We start from the raw sequence: 17,985 nt of genomic DNA on the forward strand, positions 1-17,985 counted from the left end.
AATCTCTTAAGAAAAGTACTCCCAAATAAAATACTATTAGCAAACAAAATTAAAGGGCTATTAAAAAAGACAGAAATCATCTTACCTTTTTCTCATAGAAAAAAATTTGTTAACAGTATCTTTCACTGCCATGACATCTGAACAGGCTTTCAGCTCTTTAATGACCGACCTTAATACAGCAATGTGACAAGAGATAAAATTTACATTTTTAAATAAAGATAGTAAAAAGTGAAAAAAAAATTTAATGCTACATTCCTTAATATCCATAAAAAAATTTAACTCAAGTTTAAATACTTTTGATTTTAATAAAGTATAAAATACCAAATTCTATATTTTTAAACACTATTATTTAAGAATCACTAATTTCTTCATAGTGCCAGCATGTTTCTCATACTTCCATGTATCTTGAGATCTGAAAAAGAGCGAAAAATGTAAATTGCTCTTCCCAAGCCTTTGAATTTTAAACTGATAAAATTCACATAAAATTTGCTATTCTGACCATTTAAATATGCAGTTTGGTGTTCAGTATATTCATTGTTCCCACAACCAACCTCCAGAACTTTTTCATCTTACAAAATTGAAAATCTGTACCCATTAAACATCTCCCCATAGTCCCCCTTTCACTGGCTCCTGAAAACCACCATTCTACTTCTGTGAATTGATTATTCTAGGTGCCTCACGTAGAAGTGGAATTACATAGCATCTGTCCTTGATGGGCTTATTTCACCAAGTACAGTGTCCTCAAGGTTCACGTGTGTTGTACGTCGGGTCACAACTCCCCTTGACGGGCCAATCTGTTTATCCATTCGTTCAGGCCTGGGTTGCCTTCACCTCTTGGCTATTATGAATAAAGCTGCCGTGAACACGGATATACAAATATCTCTTAAGGACCCTGCTTTTATTTCTTTTGAATTTATACCCAGAAGTGGAGTGGCTGGATTGCATTTAATTGTTTGAGGAACTGCTATATTTTGCATAGTGGATGCACCCTACATTCCTACCAACAGAGCAGGAGGGTTCCACTTTCTCCACATCCTTGCCAGAACTCGTGATTTTCTGTTTGACGGGAGCTGTTCTATAGGAGTCATCCTAATGTGTGTGAGGCGATCTCAGTGCAGCTTTGATTTGCATTTCCCCAGTGAGAGCAGTGAGGCTGAGCATCTTCTCATGTTGGCTGGCCATCTGTGTATCATCTCTGGAGAAATGTACATTCAAGTCCTTTGCCCATTTTTTTTTTTTTAAGATTTTATTTATTCATTCGACAGAGATAGAGACAGCCAGCGAGAGAGGTAACACAAGCAGGGGGAGTGGGAGAGGAAGAAGCAGGCTCCCAGGGGAAGAGCCTGATGTGGGGCTCGATCCCATAACGCCAGGATCACGCCCTGAGCCGAAGGCAGACGCTCAACCGCTGTGCCACCCAGGAGTCCCCCTTTTTTTTTTTTAAAGATTTTATTTACTTTGCCCATTTTTTAATCACGTTGTTTTCATCCAGCTTTAGGAGTTCTCTATATTATAGGTGCTGGTCCCTTATCAGATATATGATTTGCAAAAATATATCCTCCATGCTAGAGTATTACGCTAAGCGAAATAAGTCAGAGAGAGACAAATATCATATGATTTCACTCATGTGGAATTTAACAAAACTAGGGCAAAAAAAGAGACAAACCAAGAAACAGACTCTAAAGAGAACAAACTGAGAGTTACCCGAAGGGAGGTGGATGGGGGGGATGGGGAAATAGGTGATGGGGATTTAGAAGGGCACTTATGTGAGGACCACTGCGTGATGTATGGAAGTGTTAAAAAAAAATCCTCCAGAATTTATTTATATGGTCCCCTACTGGCCATTTAGGTTATAGTCTTTTCCTACTACAAATATTGCTATAAAAAATCTTTACTTACATATGCAGAATACATATTTATAGAATACATCCCTAAAATCATTGCTGAATGAAAAGGAATTATGTATTTATAACCGATACATTACCAAATTGCTCAGGGGTTCTACCAACTTATACGTCTACCAATTCCGTTATATGCTTAATGAGATTTCTGTACAACTTAAAAAGTTTATTTTCTCAACTCTTGAATTAATACTTCTAACTCTAAATAAGATATTAACTGGGGGCGCCTGGGTGGCTCAGTCTGTTAAGCATCTGCCTTCGGCTCAGGTCATGATTCTCAGGGTCTTGGGATCAAAGCCCCAGGAGGGCTCCCTGCTCAGCGGGGAGTCTGCTTCTCCCTCTCCCCCTCCCCCCTGCTTGTGCTCTCTCTCGCCCTCTCACACTCTCAAATAAAATCTTTAAAAGAAAAAAAAGATATTAACTGGAATTTCGGTAACAGGTAAAGAATTACCCTGAATAACTTATTATGTTAATGACTCTTTGAGATAATGCTGATTGCAATAAACACACTAACAGCGTAGTTAAGGAAAGCAGGCATTTGAAAGTCCAAAATCTGAAAGTGTTGTTTACCTCCTCTCAGTAGGCTGGTACCACTTTTCAACAAGGACATTAATAATAAAACCTTTGGGGTTTTCCTTGGGGTTTCCCCAATTTTTCTTCCATTTCTTTTTTCACTTTATTCGCCTCGTACCTCTTGGCCATTGCCACAAGATCCTCTGGGATACTCTGAAACATTGATGTGTTATTTAGGAATGAGATTTTTCTTTCAGAGTAACAGCTTTTCTACAATTTGCTAAAATGCCTCCAGATCATCTCAGTCACAGAATCGTCCCAATTCCATGACATCTTTCCAACAATGAAATGTGTCTCCTTGCATGCTAAACTCTGAAATCTATCTTCAAGCTAGAAAACCAGACTGACCTTAAACTTCCCTGATGCTAGGACTCGCTGCTCGCATGGCCCTTCAGTGGCTTCTCAGTGGCCTGACCATGCCTTAACTGGTGCCACATTCTGTTATGTTCCTACCCTTGGGCCTGAATACGTTCCCCCGGTGGAACATGTATCCCATTCTTGTCCAACAGTTCTCCCACCCTCCACTCCACCGGCTTCTTCCGCAGTATGATTTCCACTGATGCTTGCTCCCATTAGCTTAGGTTCCCCAACCGTGTATTACAGCTCCTTGTCTTTGCCATGCTACGGCCCTCATAACACGTTTAACGTCTGTTTTCCCTGACATGCAATAAGCCCCAATACTCGGATCAATGAAATTATTTGAACATTATAAAAGTGACACAAGGTACAGTTCTGAGTTGTATAATCTTACCTGTTGTGCTCTTTCCAGAATATTAATTAACTCGCCAGCAACCCTCCAGTCATTTCTAGTGAGGAGAGTAATAGATATCCCGGTCCTCCTATAAAAGGGTGGGGTGGGGAGGAAGGAACTCATGTAATTTGATCTCTGATTTATACTCATAATCCAGTTAGTAAAACACTAAAAATAGCAGCCAAACCCTCAACTTTTTCACAAGCCCAAATACGTATTATGTATTAAAAGTCAGCCTCCCTGAAACAGCGATTCAAACAGCGTGTTTGCAGGGGATCTGAGAGTAATGCTCTCAGTGGGGAAAGAGGTCCTCTTGCACGGGGACGATAGAGGAGCCACTGGGCATAGCTCGGGTGACACTACAGAGAGAAAGCAGAGTGGAATAAGAAACAGCTACAGCTAATCAGAGGGCTCTGGCTGAATCTGGAACTGACCGGTTAAGACAGGGATAGAGTAGCAAAGCCGATGGACAGACAGTTCACAGGCAATAGAAAAAGAAATGTTTTCTAGCTAAGACTAGTCTGTGAAGGGAGTCATGACAGTTGGCTTCTTTCAGAAGTAGACGTGCTGCCTTACCCTGCTCTTCCAGTGCGCCCTACTCGGTGCACGTATTCTTCGATGTTCCGCGGGAAATCATAATTATACACGTGTGTGATATCAAGGACGTCAAGGCCCCGAGATGCCAAGTCTGTGGCAATCAATATTCTTACTTTACCTAAAGAATAAAACGAAAAGAATATACATTCTGGCATAAACCAACCTGAGACATAGCAGAAAAGTATAATTTTCCCCCAATATCTAATTAGCTGAGGCATTATTACATTTAGTATTAAAACACTTAAGAGAGTGAAAAGGAGAAAGGGGCATTTATAGCCCTTCTTCTAAACTGCTGGTGAGTTACAACACAATATACACCATGGTTCAGCAACCAATCCCTGATCATCTGAACCATGTCACAAAGATCTACGCCTTTCAGGTGAATTAATGGCAATAACCCCACTGCAAATTATTACCTTGATATCCAGGTCTCCATATTTGCTCTTTGAGTTTGGATAGTTCTGAAGATCTGATTAATATTCAGAGCTCTAACGAGTGTAGTTTTGGGATCTGCGAGCTGAGGACAGATCTTACAAGTGGGCGCTGTGAAAAGGAGCTGTCACTCAGCCATGCCCAGGCCTTGTACCCTTCAAAGGCAACAAATACTTGTCTAAATGTACCTGTTTTAAAGTTTTCTAAAGCCCTCTCTCGGTCGCTCTGCTCCCTGTTACCGTGAAGGGATTCCACTGACACATGTCGCAGAATGAGGTCGCTTGATAGGTGGTCAGCACTGAAGCGAAAGATGAAGTCAGTGATCTGAAGTGCCTCTTCTAATACCACTATCAAGTCACTAGTTTTTGTTTTTTTTTTATATTTTATTTATTTATTTGACAGAGAGAGAGACAGCCAGCGAGAGAGGGAACACAGCAGGGGGAGTGGGAGAGGAAGAAGCAGGCTCACAGTGGAAGAGCCTGATGTGGGGCTCGATCCCAGGACTCTGGGATCACGCCCCGAGCCGAAGGCAGATGCTCAACGACTGAGCCGCCCAGGCGCCCCTCAATTCACTAGTTTTACTTCTGTTAGCAAAAGACTGAATGAACATCCTATAAGACATACATACCCCTTTTGAAATTAGTATGCAAATAGAGCTAATGCTAAACAAATCAATTTGATGATTTAAGGATGTAGAAAAAAAAAAATACCTACGTAGCTTTTCTGCTGACAAACACTATGACTTTGTCTTTGGGAGACATGCTTTCTAGAAAAGTTTGGATATGAGAGCATTTCTCTTCTTCTGTGGTAACAATTATGTTTTGTTTCACTGTACTTACTGCCTAAAGGAATAAAGAACACAATACATCAAAATTGATAGGCAAACCCCATACATTGGCTCAGAATACATCTATTTCTATCCCTAGTTAAGTTTTAATAAACTGCTAACAAGAAAGAGGCAGGTCCTTGCAAAATTGCCTATATCTACTCAAAGATTGTAGCTTTCGCTTCTTGCTCATTCACCTAAGCTGAGTTGGAAACTTGAATGCTTAGCAGTGAGTGTGTTGAAAGTAATTGGTTACTATGGTTGAAAAAGAAAGAACCGTGGCATAAGGCCAAACTTTCATCATGAATTTGGGTACAATCCTTACAATAAAGGAAGATGATTAGCTTAGGACACAAGAGGTCCCATTCAGGATTTTGACAACTTAATGCAAAATTTCAAAATATCATTGATACAATTTTTTTAAACCCAGTGATAAAATAGGTTTTAATAGCATTTAATGAAAGTGAAGAATGACATACCTAGCCTCACTTTTCATAAAGTCTAATGAAATGAACCTAAGCGATGACCTATCACTATTACTGGTGATTAAGTAAAAGGTCATTTTTTTCAACAACGATTAATTGAAAGGTCGATTTCAATCAAGTGAAAGGCCAGATAACTTTATAAAGGAGATACATAACGGAGACCTTTATAAACTGTGTAATTACTGACATATGAACCCAATGATCCACCATGACTTCACCAAAAGAGAACATCAGACTTACATACATGCCCCTATGTTGACCTTGTTTAGAACCGTATTTTAACAGGATTAAATAAAAAGGAGATATCAGGAAAATAGGAACAAGGAAAGGATATTTGATGGTATTAAAGATTATTAAAATTTTAGATGTGAGATCACAATAACATAATTATGTTAAAGTTATTTTTTTTTAAAGATTTTATTTATTTATGTGACAGAGAGACAGCCAGCGAGAGAGGGAACACAGCAGGGGAGAGGGAGAGGAAGAAGCAGGCTCCCAGCCGAGGAGCCCAAGGTGGGACTCGATCCCGGAACGCCAGGATCACGCCCTGAGCCGAAGGCAGATGCTTAACGACTGCGCTACCCAGGCGCCCCTAACGTTAGTCTTAAGATGTACACTGCAGTATTTATGAATAAAATCATATGTATCTAGGGTTTTCTCTATAATTAGGGAGCAGGCAGAGTCGATACACCAAAGCACAAAGTTATTAAAATTTTCAAATTTAACAAGAAATATTTTTATAATAGTAATAAAAAACAAGCTTACCACTAGATCCAAAGTACCAACATATACAATCATTGGCTCTTTCAGATAAGACTGTGCAAGGCGACGGACAGCATATGGCCATGTTGCACTGGAAATAAAACGTGATATAAATGTTAAAATTTTATTATAAATCAAATATTACTAAATTTCCCTAAGAATGCTATGAACCAGACTATCCATGAAAGACAAATTGAGTATTTTTAAACAAGGGAGACTTTGCAGAAAATGTGTACTTCACAAAGAACTGCTCAACTATAGCAAAGCTACTACATGAAACCTTGACGTTTAATAAACAGGTTTATAAACCAAAGGTGAAGGAGATCTATACCTTAAATTCTAACCTAAATTCTAATCTGAAATGAGTTCAAGGGTTAGATTAGTTTTTTCTTGGCCTTTATAAAAGACAAAAAACAAACAAACCCCAAAAAACCCCTAGTATTTTTGGTCAGCATTCGTTGTCAGCAGGCAAAAAACCAAATGCTTATGCGAAATAAAGGCATAGTAAGTGTACTGATGAAAGGACATGTAAATTCAAATGTTTCTTCATCCATATATATTATGAAAGTAATCACCTTTTATACTTTCACAGTACTTACAATAATGGAAAGATTAGTAAAAAAAAAATGAGGAGGGGGGTATTAAAAAGAAAACGAATGAGGAAATTTACTGTATTTTCCCAATTATATACTATTCTTTTTTATGTTACTGGCATGTAGGTTATATAAGCCCAGGAGATAACAGTCTATAGATCACTCTGCATTTAGGTAACAATCATTGTTTCTCAGTTTTATCTTGGGCAAAAAGGTAGTCAGTAATCAACGGTTTCTCTCTAAGGACGGGTGATCATTCAAATGTGAGGCCACCACTATGAAACACAATCTCCCCTCCAGGGAGAGATCCCCCTTAAGTTTTTATAGAAATCTGTATCTGTGGGGCACCTGGGTGGCTCAGTCGGTTAAGCGTCCGCCTTCAGCTCAGGTCACAATCCCAGGGTTGTGAGATCGAGCCCCGCATCAGGTTCCCCTCAGAAGGGAGCCTGCTTCTCCCTCTCCGCGGCTTCCGGGGCTGGTGCTCTCTCGCTGGCAAATAAATAAATCTTTAAAAAAAAATCTGTTACAAAAAATGTCTCTATCTGTAACTTAGGAAATCCAGTAGTCATCGTTAGGCGATTAACCCTGAGTTGCTATGCTAAGTGACGACATGTCTTTCACCTGAGGATCTCAAGGTGCCTGCAAGTTCCGATCTAAAATCCTCTGGGGAAATCAAGAAGAATGGAGTCCAGGCCACTGATTTCTATTTTACAGACTAGCAGTTAGGCACACACCTACCTTGTCATAATAGTCTGCCTGTCTGGGCGCACATCTAATAAAATCTTCATTATCTGGGGTTCAAACCCCATATCTAGCATCTTGTCGGCTTCATCTAATACCTGCATCAGAAATGATAGTGGTTACGTTAGATACGGGAGGTATGCTCCCTTTAGGAACATAATACGATGGTAAGGTAATTTTTCTTCTCATTTCCCGTTACGTAAGCCACTAGTTTAGTTTCTTCGGGACAAAGTAAGTGATCTAGACTTGTAACAGACTGACTTGACCTTTTAAGCCGGCTAACAGTTTCTAGACCAAGCTAATGAAAAACTGTTAGGTGTCTGAAATATCCACGTGGAGGGAGGGGCGCCTGGGTAGCTCAGTTGCTGGAGCGTCTGACTCTTGATTTCAGCTCAGGTCGTGATCTTGGAATTTTGAGAGGGAGCCCCAAGATGGGCTCTCTGCTCAGTGCAGAGTCTGCTCGAGATCCTCTCTCTCTTCCCCTCCCTTTCCCCTGCTTGCACGTGCTCTCTAAAATAAAACTTAAAAAAAATAAGGGTAAAAAATAATCCACGTGGATTTAATTTTCTTTTGTGCTTCTCTACATTCTCCAACATTTATAAAAAACATTAAAATAGAATTCTTAAAATCCTTATTTTAACATACTAGAGGGAATGGAAAGTGTTCCTAGGATTTGAAACCATTATAAAATGGACAACCATTCTAAAGGACTATTTTAGGAAGAGTTCAGTTCTGTGGTGCCTCAGTCGGTAGAGCATGTGACCCTTGATCTCAGGGTTGTAAGTTCAAACACCATGGTGGGTGCAGAGATTACTTAAAAATCTAAAAAAAAAAAAAAAGGAATTTAATAAGAATTCAGCTCTTCCTCCTAGTATCCCAAACCCTTACTCCGTGCTTACCAAGTAGGTTACACTTCTGAGGTTAACAAAGTTATTCATTTGCAGATCATTCAGTCTCCCAGGAGTTGCAATAATAATATCTACTCCTTTTTTCAGATCTTGTATTTGTCCATTTCTATCTCCGCCGCCATATATACACACACTTAAAAAAAAAAGAGAGAGGTTCATGTTTAGGCAAGGAATGTCCCATCACAATGCAAAATCCCAACCAACCAAAGCATTTTGGGTATAAAATAACAGAGTAAATAGTATATAAGTCAGAAAGAGTTATCAGATACCTTCTGGGTAGTATTTGCCCCATTCTAAGAACTATCCATACCCATCAACGCACAGTGATGTGTCCTGAAGAGCCATATATGCATCACTGTTACTTGACCTCACTGCCCTGGCTACCACTGATTTGGACTGGGGTATTGCCTGACCTGTGCTAAGCCATTCGGATTCTCTACATGTGTGAAAAATAATGGGGAAAATGTATAAAACTATGATTTATTAAAATGCTGATGCAAGAATGGACAAAGAAATGACTCACCTTTTAAGGCCTTTATATGAATACTTAGAACATTCCGCTTCCACTTGAAGGGCTAACTCCCGCGTAGGTGTAAGGACTAACATGCCGGGTCCGTTCCTTTGTCCTCTAATTCTTTGGAGAGAAAATAATTATTAAAGTACCTGACTCAGACGCATAGTAGATTCATCCAGTGCTTTCAGAATTTGTACCAATAGATGTGAAACATTCACCACAAAACATGGAAAAATACTGAACAGCACACCAAAAACCCCCAAGGGCCCAGACACCAGCCTTTTTGTTTAACGCGGTCAGCATTCTCTCACACAATTGTCGTGGGCGTGCTAATTTAAACATTTCCAGTATTTGAATATGAAGACTACCTATTACTTCCTAAAAATGTTTTGACAATTTATACTCTCACCAGCACGGTACGAGTGCATTTCCCCGAGGCGTGGCATTACTTTTTGACCAATGCAACAGACAAAAAAGAAACTTGCGTTTTCGGTATCCATATCTATTAACCCCCTATGAAGAGAACCCAGCTGTAGAAATTCTTACACAGGCTGTGAGTCCAAGTGTATAAATCCAGGCATTAAGTAGGACAACGTCTTCCCTGTTCCAGTTTGGGCTACTCCTATAAGATCTATGCCTTGTAGAACTATCGGCCATGACTGTGACTGAAAAAGAAAGATTAACGTTAAAATTAAAAGTGCATCTTTTAGTCAAGTGCCCCTCCTGCCCTAAGCCCAAACTTCTTTCAACAAACATTTTTTGAGTGCTAGGCACTGGTGGTCCAGGGGCTTCTAGGGGAGTGCTCACAAGGGATAGTTACTCCCTAGTGATTTAACTTCTAATAATCAGATATTGTGGACCCTGCATGGCTCAGTACAGGGTCTGCCTTGGGCCCGGGTCATGATCCTGGGGTCCTGGGATGACGCCCCAGGGTGGGCTTCCTGCTCAGCCCTCCCCAAGTAAATAAAATCTTTTTAAAAAATCAGATATTGTTTTTTGGGGGAAAACTGTCAGTAAAATATTGGAATTAAAGAAAGAAGAAGAAGAAGAAGAAGAAGAAGAAGAAGAAGAAGAAGAAGAAGAAGAAGAAGAAGAAGAAGAAGAAGAAGAAGAAGGAGAAGGAGAAGAAGGAGAAGAAGGAGAAAGCAAGCAAGCATACCTGGATCGGTGTTGGTTTTTGAAAGCCTGCCTTTTTAATGTTTTCCATAACCTCAGGATAACACTGGAAAGCATCCTCAAATTTACAAGTAGGATTGGGTATAGAACGCTTCTCACTTTCTTTCAAGTCATCACACATTATATTATAATTTTCTTTCCTTTAAGGAAAAATAGAACAAATCTTAGCGGCTTTGGTCACTTTAGTCCCTAAGGCAGAAATTATTGCCAGCATTAGCTCATCATATCTAGAAATTCAACTGCAGCTGTAACTGTAAAGCTACAGTCAAATGTAATAACAAAGAAGAGAAATGAGCCCATCTTTTTCTTATCAGAAGAGTTACCAGAAAGGGAAAAAATTACATTGTATGGATGGGCCAATGAAATTTCATGGAAATGTGAAGAATAGAGCCTGGAAAATCACACACTTCAGGATTCAAATCAGACTTGGCAGACACAAAGCTCTACAATGTTCCATACACATTTTCTTAACTTATCCTCAGCAGTCCTGTCAAATGGGAATTATTCTCATTTGACAGGTGATCATTAGCTACTTATCCAAAGTCTGAGCCCTACCCCAACCCTAGAATAACTGTTCTTTCTGCTATACCATACTTAGTTTTATAACAGACTTTGATAGGAAAACAAAAAAAAATGTTGCTGTTAGGACCTTTAATTCCAGATAGTAAGCATTGAAGAATAAGAAATGCATTAAATCAACTTATGATTTTCAACAGCTGTAGAACTAATTCTCTAAAAGTTCTCTCCAATACAGCAGGCACTAACCACATAAGTCTATTAAAATTTTAAATGGAAAACTCAGTTCCTCAATTACACTGGCCATATTTTAAGTATTCAGTAGCTATATTTAGATAGTGACTACTCTATTAGACACAAATATAGCCCGTTTTCCATCTTTGCGGGAAGGTTTATTGGCTAGCAATGCTCTAAAATATCATGTGGGATGCAACCAAGTTCATGTGGGTACCAGAGACGCAGTCTCCAAATGCAGTCACTTCGAATGTTTCGCTAATGAGTAACAACCATACACATACCTACTTAAAGCAATAAACCTACCCACCTCCAAGTGTCTACTTGCACTTGTGACATTGTACTGGTTGCTTCTGACTCCACGTAAAAGTTTTTCTTAACTGGTGGTAAATCTGGGACAAAGATGAAAATTAAAACTTTGATAAATTATCAGAATTTATATCTCATTGAAACTGATTCAAAGTAACAAATCAAAGTAAAATATTTATTAAATTCACCTTACAGTTTTAGCTAGTTGTTCTTTGCCAGTCAGCCTTACGCTAGTCTCTAAAAGATCTCTGTTTTGGTTTGCCTTTTGATTATATTTTTTACCCAAGAAAGAGACCCTTAATAATTAAGTTTAATATAAAAGAAAGTATGCTTTACAAGACAATCATCCCAATTGATAAATCTTCTCTCAAACACATTGGACTGATTTTTTCTTTTCTTTGAAGGTCCATCCCATTTCTGTTTAGGAATAGAATATTTCTTATTCCACTTTCTGAGGCTACTTTGTTTTCTTTCTTATATGCCTAGCATACTTCCTGCAAACTCAAATCCTTTTTCTGGCCCCCCATTCCAAATCTCCCCACCACATATACTGTCAAGGTGGCACTGGTAACAACATGCAGGTAGACTGACCACTGAATTAATCATTATTAATATCTGTCACTATCAGTGCATTAACTTTTAAATTTTATTTTTTTTTAAATATTTTTCTCTTTTTTTTTTTTTTTTAAAGATTTTATTTATTTGACGGAGCAAGACAGCAAGAGAGGGAACACAAGCAAGGGGGGTGGGAGAGGGAGAAGCAGGCTTCCCGCTGAGCAGGGAGCCTGATGCGGGCTCGATCCCAGGACTCCATCCCAGGACCCTGGGATCATGACCTGAGCTGAAGGCAGCCGCTTAACGACTGAGTCACCCAGGCGTCCCTTAGCTTTTAAATTTTAAATGATGTTGTATTGCTGCCTCACTCTGCTAGCCAGAATTAGTACCTGAATTTACCCTGAAATTTAGTGACTATGACATGAAACATTACACTCTGTATGTAATTCCAGGTGAGACTCTCATTTAAAATTAAAACAAATGAAAAAACCCCAATCTCTTCTCAAGAACTACATGTTTTTCTTATTAAATGGTTATCCCTTTTTATCTTGCCCCTGTGAGCCAGGACACCGCAGGATGCTCACCCATAGCCGACTTATGGTTGGCATGCTCATTGCCTTCATTTTCCCCTTATGCCTGATTTTCTTTCCATTTTATCCAACTCCTACTGTGAGTTACCACAAATAAGACAAAATGTAAGTATAATATTTTAATTTCCCCCTTATAGCATAGATTACGGCACAGACAACATAGAAACACATCTTGTCCTGGAGACTAACTGCAGCACTTAATATTGTACTATCGTTTTTCACATCAATTTCAATACTAGAAATGAGACACATTTTAGAGGATAAAAACCTCAAGAGGTAAAAAAAAAACCAAAGACCTCAAGAGATACGTCAACACCACATGTAAATGTTAGGATACAGCACTAACCTTCCCACTTTTTTTTCCCCCATTTCAAAGCATCTTCTCGAATTTGATCCCAATCAATCAATGGCTGATTCTCTGTAACATTATTATCTGTCTTTACATCTCTTCCAACAGAAGGCTGGAATGCACCAATATCTGTTAAAATATTTTTACTGAATTAGTTTCAAAACAAATCCTAATTGTACAAATTCCCCCCAAACACTTTACTATTTTGTGTTTAAAAACCAGACAATAATGCTTAAAATATAAAATGTGGGTTTTAGTGCTACAACGCTATGACAGTACCAGCCATGGTTTGTCAGTTACCAGATTTATGAGATGGAAAATACACTTATTGAAGAGAAGGGAAATAGTATGAGAGTCTAGTGTTTGCTAATAAATCATATGTTAATCTTTACAGTAATCCTGTGAGGCAGATGCCACCCCAGGTTCCCAGATGATGTCTTAGAGGCTTCCTAGGGTCCCCTTCCCAAGAGACACTAAGAGGCAATGCTGCCATCTGAGCCGAAGCTGCTGTTTTTACTTCCATGTTACTTCTAGAAATGGCTCAGTTGTGGCTTTTTCTGTAGTCCAAGCAGGTCTGAGGTTGTTTTTTGTTGTTCGTTTTTTTTTTTTTTTTTTTTTTTAAAGATTTTATTTATTTATGTGACAGAGAGACAGCCAGCGAGCGAGGGAACACAGCAGGCGAGTGAGAGAGGAAGAAGCAGGCTCCTAGCGGAGGAGCCCGATGTGGGACTCGATCCCGGAATGCCGGGATCACGCCCTGAGCCAAAGGCAGACGCTTTAACGACTGCGCTACCCAGGCGCCCCCGTTTTTTTTTTTTTTTTTTAATTAAATCTGAGATTTTTTTTTTTTTTTTTTTAAGTAAACTCTATGCCCAGCCTGGGGCTTGAACTCATGACCCGAAGATCAAGAATCACATGCTCTACTGACTGAGCCAGCCAGGTGCCCCAGAGATGTTTTAAATACCAAATAATTGGACAGTTTGCAAAGTCAGTCACATTCCAGGGACAAGGAGACCATAGAATCAGAAGGCAGACTAATCCTTCTTCTATCATTAATAGTAAGTGTATTAAAAGGTTGTCGTTGTTTTCCCACCTATCTGTGGTTAAAGGTAAAACTGCTAGGCTTAACCACAGAGATTAAGTGTTTTAATTTGAGGAAAACAGTATTCTGGGATTTCAAAGAAAAAAAAAATCCCTAACAGACAAGATTTAGGGTAATCTGAACCTCTGTTATCAGGAAAAGCCTCAATTATAATGTCTTATAACACTGAATGCAATTTTGAAAATTTTACAAGGCTGTAGTAGGCAAAAATTACTTACCAGTTCTGAATTTTGAACTGTAATTTTCTTGTTTTTTAACAAGATTATCTATCACTGTTTTGGCCTTTGCCTGCATCACCTTGCTGCCAAAGATTCTGACCTCTGCTTCTTCCGGATGACCTTTTATTATCTAGATGCAGGGGAAAAATAGGTGAGACCGAAGTCCCCTTACCATGCTCCCCCCCTCCAAAAATCACTCAAATTCAAACAGTATAAAAATTTAAAGTAAATATAGTATTGCTATTAATCAGTGTCTTAAGTGCTAATTTTTGAGGGCATTCTACATTCAACAAATTTATCCTGAGATTTACCCCCTTGGATGAAAAGGAGCAGGACAATCTAAATTTAAAAGCTGTGACAGGGGCGCCTGGGTGGCTCAGTCAATTAAACGCCCGACTCTTGGTTTCAGCTCAGGTCATGATCTCACCGTTGTGGTATCGAGCCCCGCGTTGGGCTCTGTGCTCAGTGTGGAGTCGGCTTCAGATTCTCTCTCCCTCTCCCCTCACTCTCTTTCTCTCTCAAATAAATAAATAAAATTTTTAAAAAAATAAATAAAATAAAAACTACTGTGACCGCTAAGGAATAAATTCACCAACTAGTTTTAGAAGGTTAAGGCATTAATCTGACCTCTTAAATGTAAAATAATAATTTGGCAAATCTTACACAACTCTAGGGATTAATCCATGTGCTACAGAAATAGCAGCTGGTTGAACTGTCACGTTACCTACATGAACTTTTAACTGAAGGGGATGCTCTACTTCCACCACGTATATGGTAATGGAAGCAACTTGCTACAAGGCTGAGACGACATTTGGAGGATAGGATCTCCAGGTCACATCTTTCAATGTACATGATCTTAGATACCCACACTGATTCAATAATAACTAGAAACCGCTCCACCAAATGCTGTCTTGAGCTGGTGATTCAAACAAAGCTTGGCATTTGCACTGTTAACAGACACAACTCTGTAGAAGTTCTTAAATGAGGCTGAAACGGATGCCAAGAAGTTGGAAAAGAGACCTACATAGAATGGGGATACAGGAGGTCTTAGACGTCCCTTATGAACAGGACGTCTATCAGCTATGATGGGAGAGCATGGCAGGAGTCCAGCTGGTGACACTCAAGAGGGAGTTCGGAGAGGGAGTGCAGGAAGAGGAGCCAGATCAAGTGGACGATGCTAGGAAGTCTGGACTTCTTAAGAGCCTGAGATATTATGAAAGGTTTTTATGCAGGAAAAGAAAACAAATTATGAACACAATTTGTGTTTTAGTACTATTGTCCTGATCATAGTAGAGAATGGTTATGGGGGTAAGACTGGAAGCAGGGTGGACAGTTAGAGGAGAACACCCCAAATTATGTGATTCTCCCTGAGAAATACAGGAAATAGAAAGGACTCAGTGATGGACTGGTTGCAGGATAAGGAGAAGGAAGTAATCTGAGACTTCCGGCTTGGGGACTGGGTGAGTGATGTCGCTGCTGAGACTGGGAACACAGGAGCAGGTCAAGGGATGACAGCCAGGAAGTTCATGATGATATTCCCCCAAAGATCTCATTTGTCAGGGGAGGGTATCTCTAAAGATTATTTTTACCTCCAGGAGTCACAAATCCTAGACCTGGAATGGACCACAGAGTGTGACCATTCCTGGAAAAGAAGAGCAGTCTGAAAAGCTTTGGCAACTTCTCTAAATCACCACAGTATGTTAATAGCTAAACAGAAATTAAGAGTTAGAAATGAACTATGCTCTTTGAGGATTTCAGATCACAGACCACTTACCTGTATTTTCGTGTTTGTTGTACTCTGAATGTCTTTTATTTTCGACCCGCCACGACCTATTTTTAAAAATAAAATTTTTTAAAAGTTGTAAGCAAAATCACAACTGGGTATCACTTCACACTTGTTAGAATGGCTATCGAAAATACAAGAGAGGGGCAGGACACCTGGGTGGCTCAGTGGGTTAAGCATCTGCCTTCAGCTCAGGTCATGACCCCAGGGTCCTGGGATCGAGACCCCCTGCGTCTGGCTCCCTACTCAGTGGGGAGTCTGCTTCTCCCTCTGCCCCTTTCCCCCCGCCCACTTGTGTGGGCTCTCTCTCATTCTGCTCTCTCACTCTCAAATAAATAAATAATCTTTAAAAAAAAATGCAAGAGATAAGTGTTGGTGAGAATGTGAAGAAAAGGGAAGCCTTGTGCACTCTTGGTGGGAATGTAAATTGGTGCAGGCATGGAGGCTCCCCAAAAAACAAAAAATACAACTACCATATGACTTAGCAATTCCGCTTATGGATATATATCCAAAGGAAACAAAACCATTATCCCAAAGAGCAATCTATACTCCCATGTTCTTTATAGCATTATTCACAATAGCCATGAGGTGGAACCAACCTAAATGTCTACCAACAGATGACTGGATGAAGAAACATGGTATAAACATGCTAGAGAAGATTTCAGCCTTAAAAAAGGAAATTCTATCATTTGCAACATGAATGAAGCTTGAGGACATTATGCTAAATGAAATAAGCCAATCACAAAAAGCAAACAGTGCATGACCTTCTTTGAGGTATCTAATGTAATCAAGCATAGGAACAAAGAATGGTATTTGCCAGGGATAGGGAAAAGGGGACATGGGGAGTTAGTTGTTTAGTGGGTAGTTTCAGTCATGCAAAATGAAAACATTCTAGAGATCGGTCACACAACATTGTTCTTATAGTTAACAGTACTGAACTGCACACTGCACACCTAAAATTAAGCTTACATTTATGGGGTTTTTGTTTGTTTTTACCACACTAAGGGAAAAAAGTGGTTCCAGACCAACACTGTGCTCTCCAGCACAGTGCCTGCATAAGTATTGAGAGTGATTTTTAGTGCAAACCTAGTGGCTTTCACTTATGGAGTGTCACTCTTCAGATCTTTGTGCCTGAGCCCTCTTGAGGGAACAATGAATCTCTAGCTGGTCTAGCAATCAGTCTCCTAAAGCTCTATTCAATAGCAGGCTAAAAAAAAATGTGGTCATTGTTTTTCAAAACCTTCTTTAATGGCTCTAAATGGTGCTCAAAGAAACGGATTGTCCTCAGCACTGCTTTGTTCATTTTGGGGTATGTAAGCAAGCTGCGAAAAGACCTGACCTTTCATCCCAAAGATTTCATAAATCGAAGTTTGTTCTCCCAAAACATCGTCTCCACGAAATAGCAAAAGGTGCATTAAATGACTAATTATAGCATCAGAAGGTATTATGAATATCACAGGTAAAGACCTTAATCTCAGTAGGTGGCAGCTGATTGGAGGCTAGGAGAGTGGGGCGTGGATGCCCTCGCCCAGGCTCCGCCCCTGGCCCCACCCATTCTTCGCCCCGGACCCTGCCCAGCACACCCATCCTCTTTCGCTCACCGATCACTGCTCCCACCCACGCGTTCTTCAATCCAAAGCAAAGCGGCGGTTCTCGGAGGCCAGGGGCCACAGGTTGCTGGAGACCGGAGGGATTTGTCCAGCCGCCACCTCTGCCGCCCCTACGGGCCTCCTGACCTCTTCGATTCGGGTCCTTCGCCGGCCTCCTTTCCGGAGCACGTGACACTGCCGAGCTTTGCCGGGAAGCAACGACCCATGAGGAGGCGTTGGCGCCTGCTTCTTGCTTCGACATGGTTCCGTGAGGAAGATCCGGCGCGTCCAACGTCGCTCCCGTCTGGCTCTGCACCACTCCAGCGTGCCGTCGTAGAGTTTTCTATTAAGGCATCCACGCAGCCGCTACTTAAGGAGCCCGCGCGAGGCTCGTCCCGCCCCTTCCCCGCCCCGCCGCTCCCTTGCCGCACATCTATTGGTGGATGAGACGTTGTGGGCGGGACCTTTGCGGTTTGACCAA

The 17,985-nt window shown here is 40.3% G+C and overlaps 1 protein-coding gene across 1 annotated transcript; it reads right to left on the reverse strand.

Moving 5' to 3' along the window:
• Positions 1-2,510: 2,510 nt before the first annotated feature.
• On the reverse strand, positions 2,511-17,766 carry DDX43 (DEAD-box helicase 43). The gene is made up of 16 exons (XM_087856901.1): positions 17,517-17,766; positions 15,907-15,962; positions 14,133-14,262; positions 12,810-12,941; positions 11,320-11,401; positions 10,243-10,399; positions 9,630-9,748; positions 9,093-9,197; positions 8,561-8,702; positions 7,659-7,759; positions 6,331-6,418; positions 4,969-5,096; positions 4,443-4,552; positions 3,802-3,940; positions 3,226-3,313; positions 2,511-2,627 (listed from the first exon to the last, which is right to left on the reverse strand). Exons 1-16 carry the CDS (start codon positions 17,764-17,766, stop codon positions 2,511-2,513), a joined length of 1,944 nt encoding a protein of 647 aa, XP_087713027.1.
• Between the last annotated feature and the right edge of the window lie 219 nt (positions 17,767-17,985).

The sequence above is a fragment of the Ursus americanus genome, chromosome 29 (genome assembly GCF_024610735.1).
Source record: "Ursus americanus isolate L20-20 chromosome 29, mUrsAme1.1.p, whole genome shotgun sequence".
In the NCBI taxonomy this organism is placed as follows: domain Eukaryota; kingdom Metazoa; phylum Chordata; class Mammalia; order Carnivora; family Ursidae; genus Ursus; species Ursus americanus.